This window comes from Vulpes lagopus, chromosome 5 (genome assembly GCF_018345385.1).
Source record: "Vulpes lagopus strain Blue_001 chromosome 5, ASM1834538v1, whole genome shotgun sequence".
In the NCBI taxonomy this organism is placed as follows: domain Eukaryota; kingdom Metazoa; phylum Chordata; class Mammalia; order Carnivora; family Canidae; genus Vulpes; species Vulpes lagopus.
In genome coordinates, this window is record NC_054828.1 from 114,302,058 (window position 1) to 114,323,717 (window position 21,660).

General features: G+C 48.9%; 1 protein-coding gene across 3 annotated transcripts in view; it reads right to left on the reverse strand.

Annotated features, from left to right (window-relative positions):
- EFR3B (EFR3 homolog B) overlaps positions 1 to 21,660 on the reverse strand; it is a 92,314-nt gene that overhangs the window by 21,235 nt on the left and 49,419 nt on the right. The window contains exons 4-9 of one of the 3 annotated variants that reach the window (XM_041757162.1): positions 20,836 to 20,986; positions 8,102 to 8,223; positions 3,464 to 3,613; positions 2,057 to 2,191; positions 1,511 to 1,589; positions 231 to 336 (exon numbers count right to left, since the gene is read on the reverse strand). In XM_041757162.1, the coding sequence (XP_041613096.1) occupies positions 231 to 336; positions 1,511 to 1,589; positions 2,057 to 2,191; positions 3,464 to 3,613; positions 8,102 to 8,223; positions 20,836 to 20,986 (743 nt within the window). Of the gene's footprint in view, positions 1 to 230; positions 367 to 1,510; positions 1,590 to 2,056; positions 2,192 to 3,463; positions 3,614 to 8,101; positions 8,224 to 20,835; positions 20,987 to 21,660 lie in introns of all 3 variants that reach the window. The other 2 variants (XM_041757161.1, XM_041757160.1) reach the window with 2 other exon arrangements.

Sequence of the window (21,660 nt, forward strand, 5' to 3'; positions counted from 1 at the left end):
CCCCCTCCCCCCCTCCGCCCCCGCTCATTCTCCCCTGTCTTGCATTCCAGCCAGAGGCTTCCTCTGCCCCCACACCTGCCCTGGTTGACTTCTTCCGAGGAAAACCGTCTCTGACACCTCCCTGCGCTCCCTTGCCCTTTTCTGGAAGGCGGAGGCAGCTTCCCGCTAAGGGCAGTGCTTTGTATTTGGAGGCTTCCCGGCCTCCACGCTGTCACTCAGCGCCCCCTTACCGACAGAGCCGGTGGCGGCGATGACGGCAGCTTCCGACAGGACCTCCACGATGCCCGCCCGCACCGTGGCCGCGCTGCGGCTGTTGGCATCCAGGTGGCTCAGGAGCTGCTGGATAACCAGGTGGGAGTGCTGCGGCTGGGGGGAGGAAGACGTGCTGGCCCCAAACAGCAACCCCCACATGGCCTCTGCGCCAGGGCAGCCCTGGACTGGGACCCAAAGGCTGGCGTGGACAAGAGTGAGGTCCTGAGGCCAGTGGGCGCGGGAGGTGGTGCCCAGATTCCATCTCCTTAGTGTCCCCCCACCTTGGTCCAACAGGAGCAGAGCCCCATCCCAGTGACGACCTCTATTTCCAGAGTTGTCCTGGGCCCTTCCACTTCAAGGGAGTCAAAAACTAGTTTAAAATACTGTCTTTTCATTGTTCCCGGGTCCCAGGTCATACTGATAAGGGCCCCACAGGCTACAGGGTTAGTCCAGTGCTGCACAAAGTGTAGCCGAATTACACTGGGATAGTACAGAAATTGAAGGTAAGCACTAGTGAGCAATGTGATGATGCTGATGATGAAGCCCGGTATGGTCTGTGGGCTTGTATTTTGCATGAGTTTTCATTTACTTTTTCTAAGAATTCTTTAAGATTTTTAAAAAAGATTTTATTTTTTTAAAGATTTTATGTATTTATTCATGAGACACACACACACACACACACAGAGAGAGAGAGAGAGAGAGAGGCAGAGACATAGGGAGAGAGAGAAGCAGGCTCCATGCAGGGAGCCTAATGTGGGACTCGATTCTGAGACTCCAGGACCACGCCCTGGGCCAAAGGCAGGCACTAAACTGCTGAGCCATCCAGAGATCCCCAAATTCTTTACTTTTTAAAAAATTTATTTGAGAGAGTGAGGAGAGAGCTCAGAGGGGAAGAGAGGGAGGGAGAAGCAGGCTCCCCACCAAGCAGAGAACATGATGTGGAACTTGATCCCAGGATCCTGAGATCATGACCCGAGCCAAAGACAGATGCTCAGCTGACTGAGCCACCCAGATGCCCTAAGAATTCTTCTTAATTGTATTTTATAAAGTATTGATCTGTGCTGGATCAGAAATAAAACTGAAACCCGCCCTTCCTCACGGCTAGATCAATGAAGCGGCATGTCTCGACAAGTAGGGGCTTGGAAGAGGTCACAGAGCAACCCTGCTTTCTCCTTTAGCACATTGTCCTGCCCCCACCCCCGCCACCCCGAGATGCCCTGGGCCAGGGGTGAAAGCTGGACCGAGGGATCCACCATACCTGAATTGAATACATGATGATTTTAAAGCAACGGATGGCGAACACCTTGGGTTCCCAAAGAGAATGGTTATCCAGGTGGCTGTGAGGCAGAAAATATGGGGGGATGGCTGTGAAAGGCAAAGTGACTGAGGGAGGACAGGCAAGCTTGAGGGAGAGGGACCTCCTGAGAGACCCAGCCCCTGGTTTCGCTCCCAGGTAGCGAAGGTTATAGGTAGCCCTGAGGGAAGGGGATGAGGGACCCCGGGGCCGTCCCGGCGCAGGAGCTGGAGAGAAGACAAGGACTAGAGTCCCACAGCTGTGGACTCAGGAGTGAAGCTGGGCACTGTCCTTCTGTTCCGGGGGGCCTCCTAACCAGCACCTCTCCCCAACACCGAGCTAGGCCACTGTGGGGTAGCTTCTGCTGTCACGGTGCAGGGAACACAGGCACAGAGGACCATCTGGACACAGCACCACCGCCAGACACCTCCTTCCCCTCTCCCCAAGTCAGCCAGCAGGATGCCAGCACCTGAGACAGTTCTCTGACGGCCAGGGGCAGGGGGCACTCACATGAGAACAGGCTTGATGGCATTCTTGATGTTGCCAAAGGCAGCCCGGCCCAGCAGTTCCCGAAGGCACCTCTCGGCCAGCTCTGCTGGGTTCTCTTTCTCCTTCTCTGGTGCTTGGAGGGGCGAGGGCGAGCGGCTATAGAAACAAGCAGTGTGTGGGGGTAAGGGGCAGCCAGCAAAGCCGGAGGCAGGCTTTGTGCAGCCTGCGTTTCTACGCTGCATCCTTGCCAGCGGTGGCACTAAGACAGGCAGGAATTTTCCGTGGGCTGAACGAGATAATGTAGGAGATATCTTGGCTGGTGGAGATGAAACAGGGTAAAGAAGCCCAGGGTAGAGGAAGATCACGGGAGAAGGGATCCAGTTCTCTTTCTGGAAAGCCTTGAGGACATGTGCCCCCCACGGGAAGGGCAGATAGCCTGCACATAGTGGGCCTGGTGAGGCTCGGACCGAGTGTCTCCATGCCCCGGACCTCAGGAAAGAAAAAGATGGGGTGTGAAGAGAGGGAGGCAGAGTAAGAGAAGGCATAAGTAAGTGGGAGAGAAGAGGAAGAGGAAAAAGAAGGAGGGGGAAAAAAAAAGAAAGAAAGGCATGGAGGTTGGCCCAGGTGTGACTCAGTGGTACCTAAGTGTCAGGGGCTGGTCCGGGATCTGGACAGAGGAAGGAGCCTCAAGGTCTCCGGGAGCGGGAGCGCGGAGACCACGGGCGGAGCTGGTCGGTGAGGCGCAGTTCCTCGAAGGGCCACCAGGGGGCACTTACTCCCCCCGCCCGTCCCCAGCCGCAGAGGCTGCACGGAGTCGAGTGCGGGAGGACCTCGCTCTGCGCGGACAGCGGGACAGCGCGGGGCACAGCCCAGGTGCACAGCGGCACCAGCCTTTCCCTGCGTCCCGCTTCACAGTCGGGGAGAGCGAGGCGCAGGGACAGACTGGATCCCCCGACTGAGGGCTCCCAGATTAAAACGCAGGACCTGCAACTTGTGTCCCGTGGCTGCTGGCTGGTCAAGAGGGTTTTCAGGGGCTGAAATACCATTAGGAAGGGAGGGAGGAAGGTAAAGTCCTCAGTAACTGGAGCCAGTTGACTTGGCCTGCTGCTTTCGGGGAGACAGAGATAAATAACCTGATTCTTGGTTCTGTGTGTTCTTACCAGCACACACTTTCGCTCAGGGAGTCCAGCACAGTTACTGTCTTTCCCTCCGGATGGACGCAGACCGTAGGGGGTACAGCAAGCTGGCAAAAGGCCAGACCCAAGGCTCCTAGGGAGCCGGCCTTGGGCTTATTGCAGAACAAGCCACAAAAACCACGATCCCTGGCCTTTTAGTTAGGCTTTACCAAGCAGCCCAAGCCGTCTGGGTCCCCAGAGGATGGCAAAGGCAGCCAGGTCTGCTGCCCAAGCTCCAGCCTTGCCTGCTTACCTCTCAGCCTCTTCCACATGCTGCAGATTGAAAAGCAGTGATGGCACAATTTTGTCCATGTGCTGTGGGTCCCAGATATTGGCTTGCAATTCATCGTTCACCGTCTTCCTTACCACCCCTTGCAGACCTTTGATGCCTGACATTCTGATTCTGTAAGAAAAAAAAAAGGCAAAATGGAGCCATGGAATCCTCAGGCCCTGAAAGGCCCAGCTTCTGTGGCCAAGGGAGGAGCATGGCGTGGGGACTGGGGATGCGCTCATCCATCTAAAGGCAGAATGGAGCCCACCTTCTACCCGTTGTGTGACTCAGCCTCCTGGCTGGCTGGTTTCCTGTGCTAGTGGATGCGAGCCCAGGAAGCCACGACCTCTGGCCCATCCTGGAGATTGCCAGGTGCCCTTGCCTGGGACCACACGGGCTTCTCCCTGATGCTGCCAGTTGCCCCAGGCTCCTCCTCTTTAGTACCCTGCTGGGTTTGTTCCCAAGATGTAAGGCCTCAAAGTACTGCCAAGAACTGATGAAGCAGGATCCAGGGCTATGAGTAAGTTACAGCAGGGAGGGGATCTGGATGGAGAAGCATGGTGCTGCCAGACTCTGAGCCCAGAGAGGTCTCAGCTGGGGCTAAGCTGGCTGAGAAACCAGTAAATCGAGTAATAGTGCAGAAAAGGCCCCATTCACCCCCACCCCCACTCTTGTACCTCTGCAAGTTCCACTGTGCTGACCAAGGGTCCTTGTGGGGTGGGGGGTGGGGCTCTTTACTGGTTGTGTATTTCAGCCCAAAGTCTCTTTTTTTTTCTTTTTGCAATCAAACTTTTTTTAATTATAAAATAATACATACCAATTATAGAAAAGTATAAAGAAGATTTACCCCTATGATCACCATTCAAAGAGAGCCTTTATTGGCATTTTAGTGTCTTTCCTTTCTTCTGTGCATAATACATAACAGAATTAAGAACCTGTACTGGCTTTTTCTCCCCATAATATTCCATCATAAGCATTTTCTTATTATCATTAAGTCTTCATAAACATGCATGATGTACTGTCATAAGAACTTTCTCAACCAGTCCCCTGTTGGTCATGTGTTTCAAACTTTTTGCTACTGTAATAATGCTATAATGGACATCACCAGATAAAACACTTTATAACATTACAAATCATGGCCATGAGTGGAATTAATGAATCAAAAGGTGAGAAAGGAGGGGCACCTGGGGGGCTCAGTAAGTTAAGCAACCGACTCTTGATTTTGGCTCAGGTCATGATCTCAGGGTTGTGAGATGACCTCTGTGTCGGGCTCCATGCTCAGCAAGGAGTCTGCTTGAGATTCTCTCTCCCCCTCTCCTACCTTCTGCCTCTCCTGTGCCCCCAAAAAGTGCATTTCTCTCTCCCTCTCTTGCGCTCTCTCTCTCTCTCTCTCTCTCTCTCTCTCTCTATATATATATATATATATATATATATATATATATATATATATATATACACACACACACACACACACACATGCATGCACTTATTTACAAGTCCCAGGGGTTGTTCTGGGCTCTGGGCTCTGCCAAGGCTATGAATGAACAACAGAGGGGATCTCAGGGAAAAAGGGTGCATGGAGGCTGTAGAAAAGAGAAACAGAAAGAAAAAGGATGACTGATGCTAGAAACACCTGTCACCTGGCAGGCCTTCCTTTCAGGGTTGGCCTGTGGGTGCTAATGGCACTGTCCAGTTGCCAGGAGAAAACCTCAGCCACCCTCCTCCTGATGTGCAGCACATCCTGAAGCTGTTAGAACACAGAGCTAGCTACGTATGCTTCTGCGCCTTCCCCTACTGTGTACTGTGTGTGTGTGATTGTACATGTGCTGTTGCACGTATGTGTGATTATGTGTGTGTGGTTATGCATGTGCTACTGTGTATGTGATTGTGTGTGTGCTATTGTGTATGTGTGATTGTGTGTGTGTTTCCCCTCTGCTCCCCTCCTGAAAGCACTGCCCGAGTGGCCAGCACCTGTTCCAGCCACACCTGGCTCCAGTCTGGCATCTTCCCCAGCACCTGCTCCTGGACATGCCCCCAGCTGCTCTGGCCCCTTCTGTCTCCTTACAGCCTGTCTGCAGTGAGGTGGCTACTGCAGGGCCAATGCTGGGGACAAGATGAGGGGCTCCTTCCTCTAGGGACTCCCACTGTCCGCCGGAGGCATGGGGTAGCACACTTCCAGACCGGGACTATTTTAGGAGATGGGGAGCTGTGGAGGCTGGGATGCTCCCAACCACTCACAGGGTGGGTGAGCTGTCCTGGAGGCGCTCCACAGGCTCACAAGCTTTGGGAACTGGCCACCTGTGGGATGGAGGGGTTCACTTCCTGTTCTGCTAATGCAGACCCTCAGCTGTGGTGATAAGCTGTTGTTCGGGACATGCAGGGTTCCCTGACCCCACTGTTGCACAAAACATGGCAATACCCTCTGAAATACTGGTGTGATGAAGGAAAAAGCCATCAGCTGAGTTCTGGAAAAACCACTGGAGAATTGGAGTCCTATGGGCATAACTGGCCACATGTCAACTTCAGCCCCAATCCTCCTTTCTTTCTCTGACGACTCCTGCCCTTTCCCTTCTCTTCTCTTCTCTTCTCTTCTCTTCTCTTCTCTTCTCTTCTCTTCTCTTCTCTTCTCTCTCTTCTCTTCTCTTCTCTTCTCTTCTCTCTCTTCTCTTCTTCTCTTCTCTTCTCGTCTTCTCTTCTCTTCTTTCTCTTTCTCTCTCTTCTTTCTCTTCTCTTCTCTTCTCCTCTTCTCTTCTCTTCTTCTCTTCTTCTCTTCTCTTCTCTTCCCTTCCCTTCTCTCTTCTCTTCTCTTCTCTTCTTTCTCTCTCTTCTTTTCTTTCTCTTCTCTTCTCTTCTCTTCTCTCTCTTCTCTTCTCTTCTCTTCTCTTCTCTTCTCTTCTCTTCTCTCTTCTCTTCTCTTTCCTTCCCTTCCCTTCCCTTCTCTCTTCTCTTCTCTTCTCTTCTTCTCTTCTCTTCTCTCTCTTCTCTTCTCTCTCTTCTCTTCTCCTCTCCTCTCCTCTCCTCTTCTCTTCTTCTCTTCTTTTCTTCCTTCCTTCTTTGTCGCCTTTAAACATATTCTCTGGTTTCAGATAGCCTCCCCGAGTTGACCACACACCCTTTGTGGGCAGAGGCTGACTTCTAGTCATTTTGCACCTTATCTGTCCCATGATAGGACTTTGCACAAAACACCTACTCACGGGGATCCCTGGGTGGCTCAGTGGTTTAGCGCCTGCCTTTGGCCCAGGGCGCAATCCTGGAGTCCCAGGATCGAGTCCCACATTGGGCTCCCGGCATGGAGCCTGCTTCTCCCTCTGCCTCTCTCTCTCCCTCTCTCTCTCTGTCTCTCATAAATAAATAAAATCTTAAAAAACAAAAAGAAAAAAACCTACTCACTGCTTCCTTGCCTCTGAGTGGTAACTCATCAGTCTGCTGCTGTGCATCCCGCCTTGGCTTCTGTAGGCATATATTCACGTATATGTCTTTGTGATGTCATTTGAGGAGTTTTATTTCTATGTTGATAAGTGTGTGACTGTGAGTTAGATAACTTTATAAGTTTGAGTCTGTATTCTGTAACTCAAAATGTTTATCTGAAAGCGTTAATTTGGGGTGCCTGGCTGGCTCGGTTGATAGAGCGTTCAACTGTTGATCTCGGGGTTGTGAGTTCGAGCCCCATGTTAGGCACAGAGATTACTTAAAAGAAATACAGTCTTTAAAAAAAAAAGAAAGCATTCATTCATTTATTCATTCACCCAACAACTGTTTATTAGTTGTTTACTGATCCCCAGGTAGCACTGCAGCAGGTGAGATGCAGCAGTGAACAAAACAATGACTCCTAGCCTCACAGACTTTACATTCTGGTGTGGGGGTTGGGCAGACAATGAGTAAGAAACAATATGTTACAGAACATGTTTGAAGGGGATTGTGCTATGGGGGAAACAGCAGGGTGAGGGAATAGATGTACAGGATATTCAAGAGAAGGGATTATTTGAGCAAAGGATTTGAGCAAGGGATTGCAAGGGGTGAGCAAGTGAGCTAGACAGATATCCAGAGAAAGCTTTCCAGGCACAGGAACAGACTGTGCAAAGGCCCTTTGGCAGGAATGTCTTTGGTGTGTTCATGGGGCAGTGAGGCAGCCTGTGTGGCTGGAAGGGAATGAGCTGGGGAGAGTGGAGGAGACAAAGTAGGGTGCCGGCAGACGTCAGTCAATGTGAAGACCTGGGCTTTTTATTGGCAGGGACATATTGTGATGGAGAGTGGTGAGTGGGTACGTTTCTGGGGGGTATAAACACATGTACTTCTAAACGAAAGAGCACAGGTGTGTGCATGTGTGTATATATGTGTGTAGCTGACTCTCAGATTTGGCTCCCAGGACCATTCCCTTCCATCTGTTCCTATTTTGTGCCCCAGAAGATTTTCCTTTGAAAGCACATGCTGGGAGCTGGGAGCCCAGCTCTGTCCACCTGCCCACCTGCATCCCACCAGGTGTTCCTTTCCTCCTCAGCAATGTCAGAACAGAGGTAGACACTGATGAAGACAGACAATGCACTCTGCGCTGGGAGCTCTGTAAGACCCTTCGATGCCCTTGTCATTAGGTGAGTGGGCCCCCTCACTTCCCCCACTCACTTAGTCTTGATTTCCATGTCATCATGGCTGGAGTGGCACATTTCACTGAAGCGGGACACAAAGAAGTCATAGCTCCGGTGATAGGATGGGGTGTCCTCTTCGATGTTGGCAAATTTCACAAACTACCCGGGAGGAGAGAGAGAAGTACAGGTGAGAAGTGACCCACTGTGCTCTTCACCTTCAGGCTCTAAGCTGTGGGCTCTGGGACTTGCAATCCCAAGGCCCCCTGCCCTAGAAAAGCCATGGGACAGACACATCCGGGAACCATGCATTCCAGGACTTGGCTCTAGTCTGCTTCCCACAGCATAACTGGTCTCCACACCTCTGTGGGTTCCAAATCCTGCTTTTCCTTCCTGTCTACACCACCAGACTGGACCTCTGGCCCTTTCAAGCCCTTCTCCGCTGAGGTGAGCAGAGGATGGAACGGGTGAGGACACAGAGGGGACTCCCTTAGGCTCTGCCCCCTTCCATTTCCAGAATTGCATCAAACACACAGAGGCTGGGAGGCAGTGAGGGGTCCACTGAAATAAGCAAAGCCATCATCAAACCATGTCTCAACACTTTAGAATGAATTCTGGGAACCAAGAACAAAATTGAAATTTGATTTAAAAATGTAATTCCGTTTTTTAAAAGATTTTATTTATTTAGAGAGCTAGAGAGCACAAGCAGTGGGGAGAGGCAGAAGCAGGCTCCCCGCTGAGTAGGAAGCCCCAGGGCTCAATCCCTGACTCTGGGATTATGACCCAAACCCAGGGCAGATGCTAAACCCACTGAGCCACCCAGGTGCCCCTAAAAATGTAATTCCATTTTATTGTTTAAAATATGAGTACAGTTGTAAAGTTTGCCGGTTCAGTGCTGTTAAGTCTTGCTCAGCATTATCAGCTGTTGAATTCCTTCTGCCACCCGGCTGCAAATTTGCAATTCTAAATAGGGACTTAATTTCAATGGAATCCCACGGAGAAGCAAGAATCATGGACTAAGTAGAGTTAAATAGCTAAAAATTAAGTATAATTCTTATAGGTTATTTTGTTTAATGTTATAAATTTAGTGCTGCAAACAACTCAAAAGATTACGCTTATAATAAAATCTATTCTCCATTATTCTATCTTGTATTGTTATTTAATTTTTGTAAACATTTGTTGGTTCTAAAAGGATATGCTATTATTTCTAAAAATTATCTAGTTAGTGCAGTCATGATATTCATTATCAATTGCCAATCTGTTTCTCTAACGATTCAAAATTTGTTAACTTTTTCTGGATGACAATTAGCAACTTCCTTTTTTTTTTTTTTTTAAAGATTTTGTTTATCATGAGAGACACAGAGAGAGAGAGAGGCAGAGACACAGGCAGAGGGAGAAGCAGGCTCCATGCAGGGAGCCCGACATGGGACTCGATCCCGGGACTCCAGGATCACGCCCTGAGCTGAAGGCAGGCACTAAACCGCTGAGCCACCCAGGGATCCCAATTAGCAACTTCCACCAACATTAATTATTCTTTCACTAATAAGTATACATTTGTTTTCTGCTGACTAATAGAGTCTCAACATACAAAGCAGATAAGGAGGTCTTTCTTTCCAAGTTAACATCTAAAATGTATACATCTATTTGGAAGTGAATATTCTGATATTAGCAATAAATCCAAAGGACACTGCTTGCATTATTGATGGGGTTCTGGAGAAGAGGCGTAACGGTAATTCATGTGATCATAAGATCATTGATTAGATATAAGTTCAGGAGTTCTAGAAACAACTATAAAGCCAGCCTTTGGCTACATGAACGTCTTAAGCCCACAAAAGGTTAGAACACGGATGGAGGCTGATACCCAGGCTAAAGTGAAGTTTAGGAGTACTGCTGCTCTTACCCACCAACAGGAAGTTTCCAGGCTGCACTCCCCTCCCCAGAAGCCTGGCGTGGTCAGGGCGTCCATCTACTCAAAGTGGACAGGCAGCTATTGGGGTTCCTGCTGCAGATCCACCTCTCAATGGTAGTGTGACTTTTGAGTGGGACATTTAACTTCTTGTATGGTTTGTTTTTCCCGCGTGTAAAATAAATACTGCAGTCATCATTCACTAAGATTCTTAATTTTTAAAAAAGATTTTTTAAGAGAGAGAGGGAGAGAGAGCGATTCCGCATGCATGAGCAGAAAGGAGGGCAGAGGGAGAAGCAGGCTCCCCGCTGAGCAGGAAGCCCAGCCCCAGGACTCTGGGATCATGAGTGCACCCCTTAATTTTTTTTAATACTGTATGTACCTTACATATGACGAGGCAGCTTAAAATAAGACAATCTGAGTGTATGCAAGAGAATATGCATTTAAAATAATTAAAACATGGGCAGCCCTGGTGGTGCAGTGGTTTAGCGCCGCCTGCAGCCCACGGCATGATCTGGAGACCCTGAATCGAGTCCCACGTCAGGCTCTCTGCATGGAGCCTGCTTCTCCCTCTGCCTGTGTCTCTGCCTCTCTCTCTCTCTCTGCATCTCTATGAATAAATAAATTTAAAAAAATCTTTAAAAAAATATTTAAAAAATAAAACAATTAAAACAAGACTGAAAAAAGAGACCATAATAAAGATGGAGAAATAGTCAATGAGTTTAGTCTAACATTTACTGACCGTGTAGACTCAGATGTGTATCAGGAGGATGAATGCCCAAACTTCATGTTCTCGGGTTTGGGAACCGGGGGCTAGCAGCGAGGAACATGCAGAAGCTCATATATGTCAGGTACTACCCTAAGCATTTCACACACATCATCTCTTTTATCTTTAAGAATGACTCTAAGTGCTCCAGAGATTATGTACAACGGAGTCATGAGGCTTGGGAACCACGGAGATTTGCGTCACCAGCCCCAGACATGCTGAGTCACTCTGGGATGAGGCCCTGGGGTTTACCTTTTAGCACAGTCCCAGTAGTCTTGATGGGACAGTCTGCATTTGTGGATCTCTGCTAAGTCACTGACAGACAACCTGGCCTCCGGGCTTGTACACACTGCCCCCCTCTCCCCACACGGACCCTTCTCTGAACCGATTCCTGACCTCTGTGCAACATGACGTCAAGTTCTCTTGCACTTTCAACTTTGACTTTCCTCTTCTTCTTCTTAAGATTTTATTTATTCATGAGAGACACAAAGAAAGAGAGAGGCAGAGACACAGCAGAGGGAGAAGCAGGCTCCATGCAAGGAGCCCGATGTGGGACTCGATCCCAGGACCTGGGATCACGTCCCTGGGATCACGTTCCTGAGCCAAAGGCAGACGCTCAGCCACTGAGCCACCCAGGTCTCCTGATTTTCCTCTTCTAAGTGCCATGAAGCCATTAGCAGGACCGGCAGACAGTCAGGGGCATGGCCTGGGCGCTTGTTCATGCCCAGTGTCTGTTGAGACTGGCCATTCCCCACGCTGCCCAGGCTGCTAAGTATTTTTGACTAGTACCCACTGGCTGTAAGGTTAGAATTAAGATTACAATCAATTTTTAAAAACCAAAAATTCCATGACAGCCACTCTGGTAAAGCGGGATAGAACACATCCACGGGGATTCTTTTTCTACAACCAGGGGTGGCCTTTTTCTAGTTTCTTCTGTATCTATGCCAGTGGGGCCAGCCCCTGCTGCTAAGCACAGGAAACCGCCCTGGTTTTTCTTGTCTGACTGTGTTCCTGGGATTTCACTCTTCTGCACTTTTCTTCCCTGGAAACTTCGGTCTGAGTCTTCTCAGCTCAATCAGAGTTCTTCCATTTAAATGGACAATGGTCCCCCCTACACTACTGTAGTCACAGTTGGATGGCACCTCCTTGCTCTGCCTCTTGTCATCTGTGTGACTATGGACCAGCTGGGTAACTTCTGAGCCATGGTCTCCTCATCTGTGAGTAGGGACACTAGGACCTATGTCAGGGGGCAGTCACTGGGATTAAACGGGGTGGGAGGGGATGCTGAAGCAGAGTGACTAGCACAGTGCCTGGCACAGGGGAGGTACTCAGGAAACAGTGCTGTGGTGACCATGATGACAGTTGCCAGTTATGGTCTGGTCCATCAGCTCTAAGACCAGGCAGCGTGACCCTCAGCCTTTTCATGTCACCAATACAGGACTGGCTAGGCAATCAGAGGAACCCAGGTGGGAAGCATGGACCAGGCAGGCAACACACCTCAAATGCCTGGGGGTGTGGAGAGAAGGAAAATAATTTTAGCCACCCTAAACTGAGGGTGGGAGTGATGACTGCAGTGGAGGACAGGGAGGATGGAGGGTGATGGCCACGAACCCTGAGGCACCATTCAGGGACTGAAATCATTTAGTGCAATAGGGTGGGACAGAGCACAGCACAGAGGGGCAAGAGGGTGAGACTAGGGGATAGCCAGCAGCCATCACTGCAAGGCCAGGGACAAATTGGTGGAACACTGGTTTTCTTCTCTTTAAAATGCATACATCATCTCCTAGGAATGTGAATAAAGTAGAGATAATTAAGAAAAGCTCCCCAAGTTCCTGAAATAACAGGAGTTCCATGAATCCAAGTTTCAATATTAGTAAGGTTCTTATTTCTAAGAGGCTTAAGCTTTTTTATCAAGAGGTGGGGGAGGGGCAGAGGGAGAGGAAGAGAGAATCTTTTTTTTTTTTAAGATTTTATTTATCTATAAGAGACACAGAGAGAGAGAGAGAGACAGAGACAGAGACAGAGACAGAGACAGTGACACAGGCAGAGGGAGAAGCAAGCTCCATGCAGGGAGCCTGATGTGGGACTCGATCCCGGGACTCCGGGATCATGCCCTGGGCTGAAGGCAGGCACTAAACCGCTGAGCCACCCAGGGATCCCCAGGAAGAGAGAATCTTAAGCAGGCTCCAGGCCCAGTGCTGAGCCTGATGCAGGGCTTGATCCCCTGACCATGAGATCAGGACCTGAGTCAAAATCAAGAGTTGGAAGCTTGATTGACTGAGCCACCCAGGTGCCCCGAGGCTTAAACTTTTTATGATTCCTACAGGATTCGGCATCACACGATCATTGAGTGGAGTGCATGCTGGGGCAGCGTACAAATACATTCAAGACCACTCAACAAATAGTGGTCTGGTCTTTACACGTCTGCGACTCTGCTCATTTGTGCTTTCTCATCCCACCTGACCAGAAAAACAAATTTCAAATATGTTTGTAGTGAAGCTTGTTTGCCTTGGTTTAACTCATACCTTCTTCTGTTGGAAGTCCTCAAAATATTCAAAAGGCATGGGTCCTAGGAAAAGCTGTTTATAGAAAGGAATTGTATCAGGTGGAGCCACAAAAAGCCCAGCCCATCTTGACTGCTGAAAGTGGATGGCAGCGAAACACAGAAGCAGCTAACACCCATATTCTAAGTTATAACAACATTAAATATTTCTATGGCACCTGCAGCTCACACATCCTATTAGTTCCCTGGGGCTGCACCACACCGGCCTTTGCCTTCACGCTTATCTCCTCTGCATCAAATCTCCTTTTGACTACCTCTTATCAGACTCTTGTGACTGCAGTGGACTCATCCAGGATAATCTCCCCATTTCATGATCCTTAGCTTAATCACATCTGCAGAGACCCTGTTTCCCTATAAAGTGATGTTCACAGGTTCCAGGGACGGGCACATGGACATCTTTTGGGGGGCCTATTTTTCAGCCTACCAAAATATGTGTCACCTAATGTAATTTTTGGCAAACTGGCAAGTTTTTGCAGGATCTCTGTTGTTCCCATTGTGAAGATAAGGAAATTGAGGGAGCAAGTGAATTATTTTGGGTCATCCAGTGGTGACAGGTAGAGTCGGGCCTCAAACTTGGAAATTCTGATACTCTGGTGCTCTTTGCCCTCCACCAGTGGGTTTTAAATTTTAATGTGCATTGGAATGACATGAGGGAGCTTGTGGAAAATGCAGACTTCTGAGCCACCCCAGGCCTGGTGAACAAGACTACCTGGGGAGTAGGGTCCAGGTATTTGCATTCTGAAGCGCCATCTCCCAGCCAACTTTTGCACAGGAGGTTCTGGGGCAGGGGTTGCAGACCCTATGTCCTTTGTCCCTTTACTGGCAAGCGGGACCAGTAGCTCTAGAGATGTTCCCAGTCCAGGCTTATGCAGGATGCTAGAAAATGTAGAGAAGGACATCCCTGGGAATGAAGGTCAGCAAGGCTGGCTAGATGGCCATCTCCTTTGAAGACCACCTCTTTTGAATTGAAGTGGTTCAGAGTTAAACCAAGGATTGGATAGGTGACGGGGCCTTGGCTCCATTTCTGGGGCCCAGAACAGCCTTGGGGCAGGGGGTGCAACCATTTGAGGCTTTGGCTGTCAACTATTCTATTCCCATATTTGCCAGGACTCCTGCTCTGTTAGGAGGTCTGATGATAAGACTGCGCTTAACCCTATTCTGAATCTCCCATACAGAGAGTATGTGCCCTGTTTATTACATTATGGGTCGTGCAAAATAGGTAACATTTTGTTACCAGGATATCTGAGCATCTCTAGGAACCCTTGGTGTGATAGCTTGATAGAAGGAGCTTCCCTCCCTCGAGTCTGAAAGTATGACTCCCCAGACACACCAGCAACAATGGCCTGGCCAGGGAGCATTGGCCTGTGGAGTCCCCCAGGGACACCTCCCAGAGAGCCCATCCCAAGCTGCTCCTGAGGCTTCTAGAGGTTGACAGGAATCTTTGGTGATCGTGATTCAGAGGGTCAAATCGGGGTGCTTCAGGGGGGCCCAGGTCAAGGCCCCACACTCACTGTGGAAGTCCATCAAGACCTGCCAGACATGGGGTTAGAACACTCCAGTTTCATAGTGAGTAAGGCCTCCGTTCCTTGTAAGAGAGACAGTATAGTGCTACTGTTATAAGAAGGGGTCTGGAGCCAGACTGCATTTCTGAATCCCACCTCCTCCACTTATGAAGCTTATCTGCATGACCAGCCCATCCCAGGTGACAGCTGCAGCCTCATCCACCCCCCACCCCCCACCCCGTGGCATTTTTGGCTTGCTAGGAACAACCCCTGGATTCCTACTGAGTGCATTTACCTGTGTGGCCGGTCACTATTTTTTAAAATGCACAATACAGCAGGTACTTCCTGTCTGCTTCGCTCCCTTTATTGCAAATTCATACTTTACAAATTGGCTCTTGTTAAAATGCTACTTGCCTAATGAATAAGGTTGTGAAATAATAAAACTGGGTTTGTTTTTGGTTTCAGTTTTTTAAGATATAGTAATGATGAAGAAGGTCTCCATAGCAACAAACTGAAGATTCGGGACATGTGACACTTCAAAGGCCCCAGGCACTGCTAGGGCCACCCTTTCAAGATCAAAGTTTCAGTCCTTTATACCCAACAAAGGGTGCCAGGCTTGCTGGAGCAGATGAGCCACCTTTGGTACAGGCGGGAGGGAGCCACAGTTATGTGAATACTGAGGGTTACTAGGGGCCTGAGTTAATAAAAGGAAAGCGATCTCCAAATATTGACATTGTAAAAACAGCTCTCCCCGGGGAGGGGAAAAATGGAAGCTGAGCTGGTTGGCCTCACTTCTGTGCTGAGAGTCTCAAAGCAGGAGTTAGCCTTTCTCTCTCGTACGGATGAGCATTCTGAGCCACACGACTTCCTGCCATCAACGACAGACCGCAGTCTACAATGTTGAGCATGGAGAGAACCCCAACTTTCCCCTAGATCTAGGACTGCAGGCCGCCTCGCTGTGTTTACCTCTGCCAGGAGAAATGGGAACCGCTTCTCAGCTTTGCTGAGATAGATCCTAGCTGGGAAGCAGATCCTGCAAACCGCATGGGTTGGACTGTAACACCCCCTGCCCCGTCCTCCAGCTGCTCTTGTTGATAGCAACTTCCAGAGAAACAGTTCCACTGTGATGTGATCATGTCCTGCCAATGCCAGCTGAGCCACGGTCATTCCCTAGACCTTACGTTTTGCGAGATTCTTTGCAAAGCTGACATGGTTTCAAGGTCTCTCAGGAAAGCCTGGTCCTTGCCACTAGAGAGGGTGATCCCTCCAGCCCCGAGCAGCCCCACATACCAGCCCGGTAGACACAGACCCAGGAAAGCCCCAGCCGCCCCTGCTCTAGAATCCCCGTGGTGTGCTGGTGCTGACCCCTGTGACCTAAGCGGTACAACTGGCCTCACAACTGTGATTTGATCCGCCTGCAAGGAGCCCACTTCTGGCATGTGGGTTTCCAGCAGCGGTTCCTGCACTGGTGTTGGGTGGGGGAGCATTTTGAGTCAATAGATGACAGTCAAAACCGCAAGAGCTGATGAATCGTCCAGGGGGAGTATACAGAGGGAGAAGATGAGGGCACCAACTGTGGAGACCACAGACATTTAGGGGCATGTAGAGGAAGAGAATCATTGCAGGAAACTATGTTCATTTCCGATTGCTGCCGCAATAAATCACCACAATTTAGTGGCATAAAACAATACAAATGTATTATCTTATGGTTCTGGAGATCAGAAATCTAAAACAGGTCTGTAAGGCTGTATGACTTCTGGAGGCTCCAGGGGAGCATCTCCTTGCCTTTTTTAGCTTCCAGAAGCTACCACCTATGTCCTTTGGCTCACAGCCCCCTTTCTTCCATCTTCAAGGCCAGCAGAGTAGTATTTCAAATCTTTCTCTCTTTCCCTCTGCTTCCATCATCATTCACCTTCTAGACTCTGACCCTCCTGCTTCCCCGCCTATAAGCATCCCTGTGATTCCACCGGACCCACCTGGATAATCCAGGAGAATCTCTCTATCTCAAGATCCAAAACCTGATCATATCTGCAAAGTCCCTTTTGTCATTTAAGGTAACATTCATGGATCCCAGGGATTGGAACGTGGATATCCTTGGGGGGACTGTTGTTTAGTCAACCACGGGAACTAAGGAGCATAAACCAGGTGGGAAGAGCTTGGGCAATAGGGCCAGGAGGTCAAGGGAACCCCAAGAAGGTTCAGTCAACAGGGAGATATGCCATTAAAGATACAGCAGCTGAAAGACAAGTGGGGAATGGATTACTTGCCTGGTTCCCACAGATTTCTACTGGCAAAGACAAAAACGTGCTTTTAATAAGAAGAGAACTGGTGAACACCACCCTAACCCAGGATGGCATCCATGAAAAAAGTGAGATCTCAGACATTTGTGGTCTGTCATAATTGCAGTTTGCAAGAAGTATAGGCGACAGAAGAGCAAAAGAAATGGTGCCACAAGCAATTAACCAGACAAACCCAGAATGTGGGGCCATTCCGCAGAGCAAATGACCTGGTCTCTCCAAAAAGTCAGTGTCGTGAAGAGCAAAGGTGGGCAGGAGAGGGCTGGCAACACGCCAAGAGGCAGAGAAACAAAGTGAATGCATCATCCTTACTGAATTTGGATTTGACCCATTGCAACACAAGACAATTTAGGGACTCTTAGGGAAATTTTGGGCACTCAATCTGAAAAGAATATTAGGGAACAATTGTTCATTTTGTCAGGTGAGCTGAAGGCATTTTGCCGTTATGCAGAGCGTATTTTTTTCCCTGTGAGTTTGTTTATTGACTTTGTTTGTTTATACTGGAAGAGACTTGGATTTACGTGTCCACCGAGGGAAGGGACCAGAGAAGGGTTGCAATAAAGACCTGGAGGGGCAAGAGAGAGAGAGAGGATGGAGGAAGGCTCCTGACCAGATGGGAGTCTTCTGGAGAGGAAGATGAGGGAACCTCACCTATTTTCTTAGGATAGGAGAAGGCAAGGCCACCTCTGACACAGAGGAAGCCACTATGGGGAGGGAGTTTGGAGAGAAAAATAGAAGGTTTTCGAAGAGACCACTGAGAGGGTGAGTGCAGGCAGTGGCCAAAAAATGGACCAATGAGCCACGCTGAAAGCCTGAATAAAATTGTGAAACATGTATTTGCAGAGGCCCCGACCCACACATTTTGTGGTTTTCAGAGACACTTCTCTGAACCCGGCCATTCAGGTGGGGAGGGCAGTGTGGCCACAGGACCGGGAGGTGAGGGCAGGTGGAGAGCGGATGGCTCCCAACAGGTCCAGGAGGGGGTCAAAGAAAGGGAGGACCAGTGGCAGGTGAACTCTGGAAAGAAAGGAAGGCATCCTGGAGGTGAGGTCTGGAAGGGGCCAGCGAGGACAGGACAGGAAGGACAGGACACAGGCAAGTCCCAGCCAGGAAATCTGCTTTCCTGGAGGCAGAGGGCTGGGGCGCCTGCAGGAGCCTGCATCCCTCCTGCTGGAGGAAGGAAGCCACCCTTCCCTGCCGCACCTCAGTTGTCACCTAAAACACGAACGAACACGAACGCCTCTGTGCCATTGACCTTGGGCTGCTTAGGGCTGAAACTACGGTTTAAAAAATTTTAGGTAAAATTTACAAAACCTAAAGTTAACTTTTTTTTAAAGAAAAAGAAGATTTTATTTATTTGACACAGACAGAGCAAGCACGAGCAGGGGGAGCAGTAAAGGGAGAGGGAGAAGCAGGCTCCCCTCTAAGTAGGGAGCCCGACTCAGGGTTCTGTCCCAGGACAGAGCCAAAGACAGACGCTTTACCGAGCCACCCAGACACCCTAAAGTTAACCCTCTTAAAGTGCACAATTCAGTACCCCTTGTTAATTTCCTAGCAGCAAAACCCTTTATCCAAATGAAAGTTGCAAACTTCCACACAGGATCCTTCTAGTCCTCCTCCCAGGAGACCTCAAAGCCCCCATGAAAACCTATTGAAACTCTGAGGCTAGACTCTCTAGGACTACATCAAGTGCTAGCATGCTGGCAGTTCTAAGATGATGAGGAGCAAAAGAACACTGTCCTAGGGAAGGCCTGTGGAGGTCCCAGGCTTTGTGAGCTCGAAAGAGCATCTGTTTCAGGGGCACCACTAGCAAAAGCTGCCTCCAAAGCTGGGCTTTGAATCTATTGCATTTATTTGATTTACCTTACTCATAATCACCTGTCCTTATATAACCTTCATTGTGTGCAGTACAGGAATCATTAGCTGACTCACTGTTGCTGAGGCAGTGATTGGCTGTGATGGGGAATCTAGGAATCTGCAAGGCTGGAGCTAACAAAACCCCTACCCCGGGCCAGGACTTGCTGTGGGGAAAGATAGCTCTGGCTTCCGTATCCCTCGGGGGGAGAGGCCCTCTGGATGCATGATGACTGGTTTATTTTCCATTCAGATGTTCTCTCCTAGGCTATAGTTTTCTTAAACAGGATAAATGAAACAGTATCTGGAGCTGTTGCCAGGGCAACCTGACACAGGACCTCACCCTCAGGTACTGTATATGTAATTTGTCAAAGGCAGCTGGCTTACGGAGAGAGAAAAGGAAGGGAATAGTTGCTACTTGGGGTCCTTAAAATTAAATTTAAAGACTATCTCCTGGTTAAATCAACTTCTGTGGAACAAGAAAGCAGTTGTGATCCTTGCAATAAAAATTCAGAAAACTCAGGCTGGAAGGTTAAGAGGGCAAACGTTTAACTTTTCTTTCTTTTGTGATATCTGTAAAATCATTGCGTATCAGGGCTTTTAACACCAAGCTGCTTGAAGGCCTGGAGCTGAAAGCAATGCCCTGAAGGGGATGGAACAGTTAGATGGTGTGACACTGAAGGTGGGTGCCTGGGTGGCTCAGCGGTTGAGCATCTGTCTTCAACTTGGGTAGTGATCCCGGAGTCCTGGAATCAAGTCCCACATCGGGCTCCCCGCAGGGAACCTGCTTCTCCTTCGGCCTATGTCTCTGCCTGTCTTTCTGTGTCTCTCTCATGAATAAATAAACAAAATCTTTAAAAAAAAAAAAAAGACACTGAAGAAAGCCAGCAGGATATTCAGGTATATGTAGATAAATATGAAATGGGGAGTTCTTGACGCATTTGATAACTCTTCTCTCCTCAGACCATAACCTCTCATGACAGTAACCACTTGTACAGAGACCAGCATTACAGAGCATTGCAGAGCTTGGACCAAGTTCAGTCAGCTCACAGTATGGATAAAAAGACTGGTCCATAAAAGATAGCCCACTCAAGGTTAGCTAGCTGGGCAAGGGCAGAACTAAGCCAGAAACCCCGTTTCCTGCTTCCCCATGATCTCTCCACTAATCTGATGGCTCTTTCCTGTGAAAGAGGCACAAGCTGGACAGCTTTCAAAGTATGCCTCATGGAGCCAGGGGCCGAGCTGTGAGGGCATGGGCCATCCCCTGCCCTCAAAGGAATGGCTCCCTTTCCATCTATTTTTATATCCACTGGGGTCCCCACTTAAAATTATTTAAGGGAAAAATCTTTACTAAAAAAAGTTTGAAGATCACCAGTCTAAAAAGATAAATTCAGTAGATCGTGGTGGTAGTTGTGCAACCTTGTGAACATATTAAAAACCTCTGAATCATATGCTTTACTATAGTTATCCGTTTTTTTTTAACATTTGTTTTATTTATTATATATTTATTTAAATTTAAAAAACTAGGGGATCCCTGGGTGGCGCAGCGGTTTGGCGCCTGCCTTTGGCTCAGGGCGCGATCCTGGAGACCCGGGATCGAATCCCACGTCAGGCTCCCGGTGCATGGAGCCTGCTTCTCCCTCTGCCTGTGTCTCTGCCTCTCTTTCTCTCTGTGACTATCGTAAATAAATAATTTTAAAAAAAATTAAAAAAAAATTTAAAAAACTAAATAGCCCTTTATTCACACAAAGAGGGGCACTAAGATAAGAGGTGAGTGGTACTTAGGGTCAGGGACCAAATAGGAATGGAATAGAGCAAGGCTGAACCAGACATCCTCCATGCCCACCCCATCCTCCCCACTCCCAAGCCCCTGGGCAGCTCCTTACCGAATTGGTGCCAAGGATCTGTAGGTTGGGCTTCTCTGATTCCAGCAGTTTGGCCACCATCTTGAGGAAACTCTCTACAAAGAGGTTGATGCTCTGGCAGTGGCAGGCCATGAGCAACTGGTCCAGTGCCTCCATGGCGATGCACACGTACCTGGGGAAAGCAACACCATCACTGGGTTTCATGCCCATCCCACTTTGTTGCATGACTGGGACGATCAGCATAGTGACCATGTGGCCAGAATCTGGGTACTGAGGCTCTTCCAATAGGCTGCCAATGTCTGAATAGCCATTCCAACTAGTGCCTGCTCCAGTCCAGCACCAAGAATCAGAAGGAACCAGAGCTGGAAGGGAGCTTGGAGACCAGCTCCCCCCTAGTCCCTCATTCTACAGATGAAGAACATGAGGACAGACGAAGTGTGCCATTTCATAAGTAGACATAAGCAGAAAGGATTGATGCCTGGAAGAGCAAATTCTGAACCCAAACCCAATGAGATCAAAGAATTCCTTGATCCAAGGTCAGGAACTGTTTGTTGAGCACCCACAGGAGAAACTCTGTCTTGGTGCAGGGATGTAAGGAAAGAGGAAGTCCTTTAAGTCAAGGAGCCTCAAGTTAGATGGACAAGATAAACACAAAGATACCTCCTGTAAATGGAAAATAAGAAATGCTACAAGAAAATCATGCAGGACATCCCAAAGAGTTCCACCGAAGGGTGATGGTTCCAGGGGGTGGAAGAGAAGAGCTCTAGGAAGGACATTTGTGAAGAATCTGAGATGGGCCTGAAGACCAGTCAACTGCAAAGGTTAAGGAATATAAAATCTGCAGGT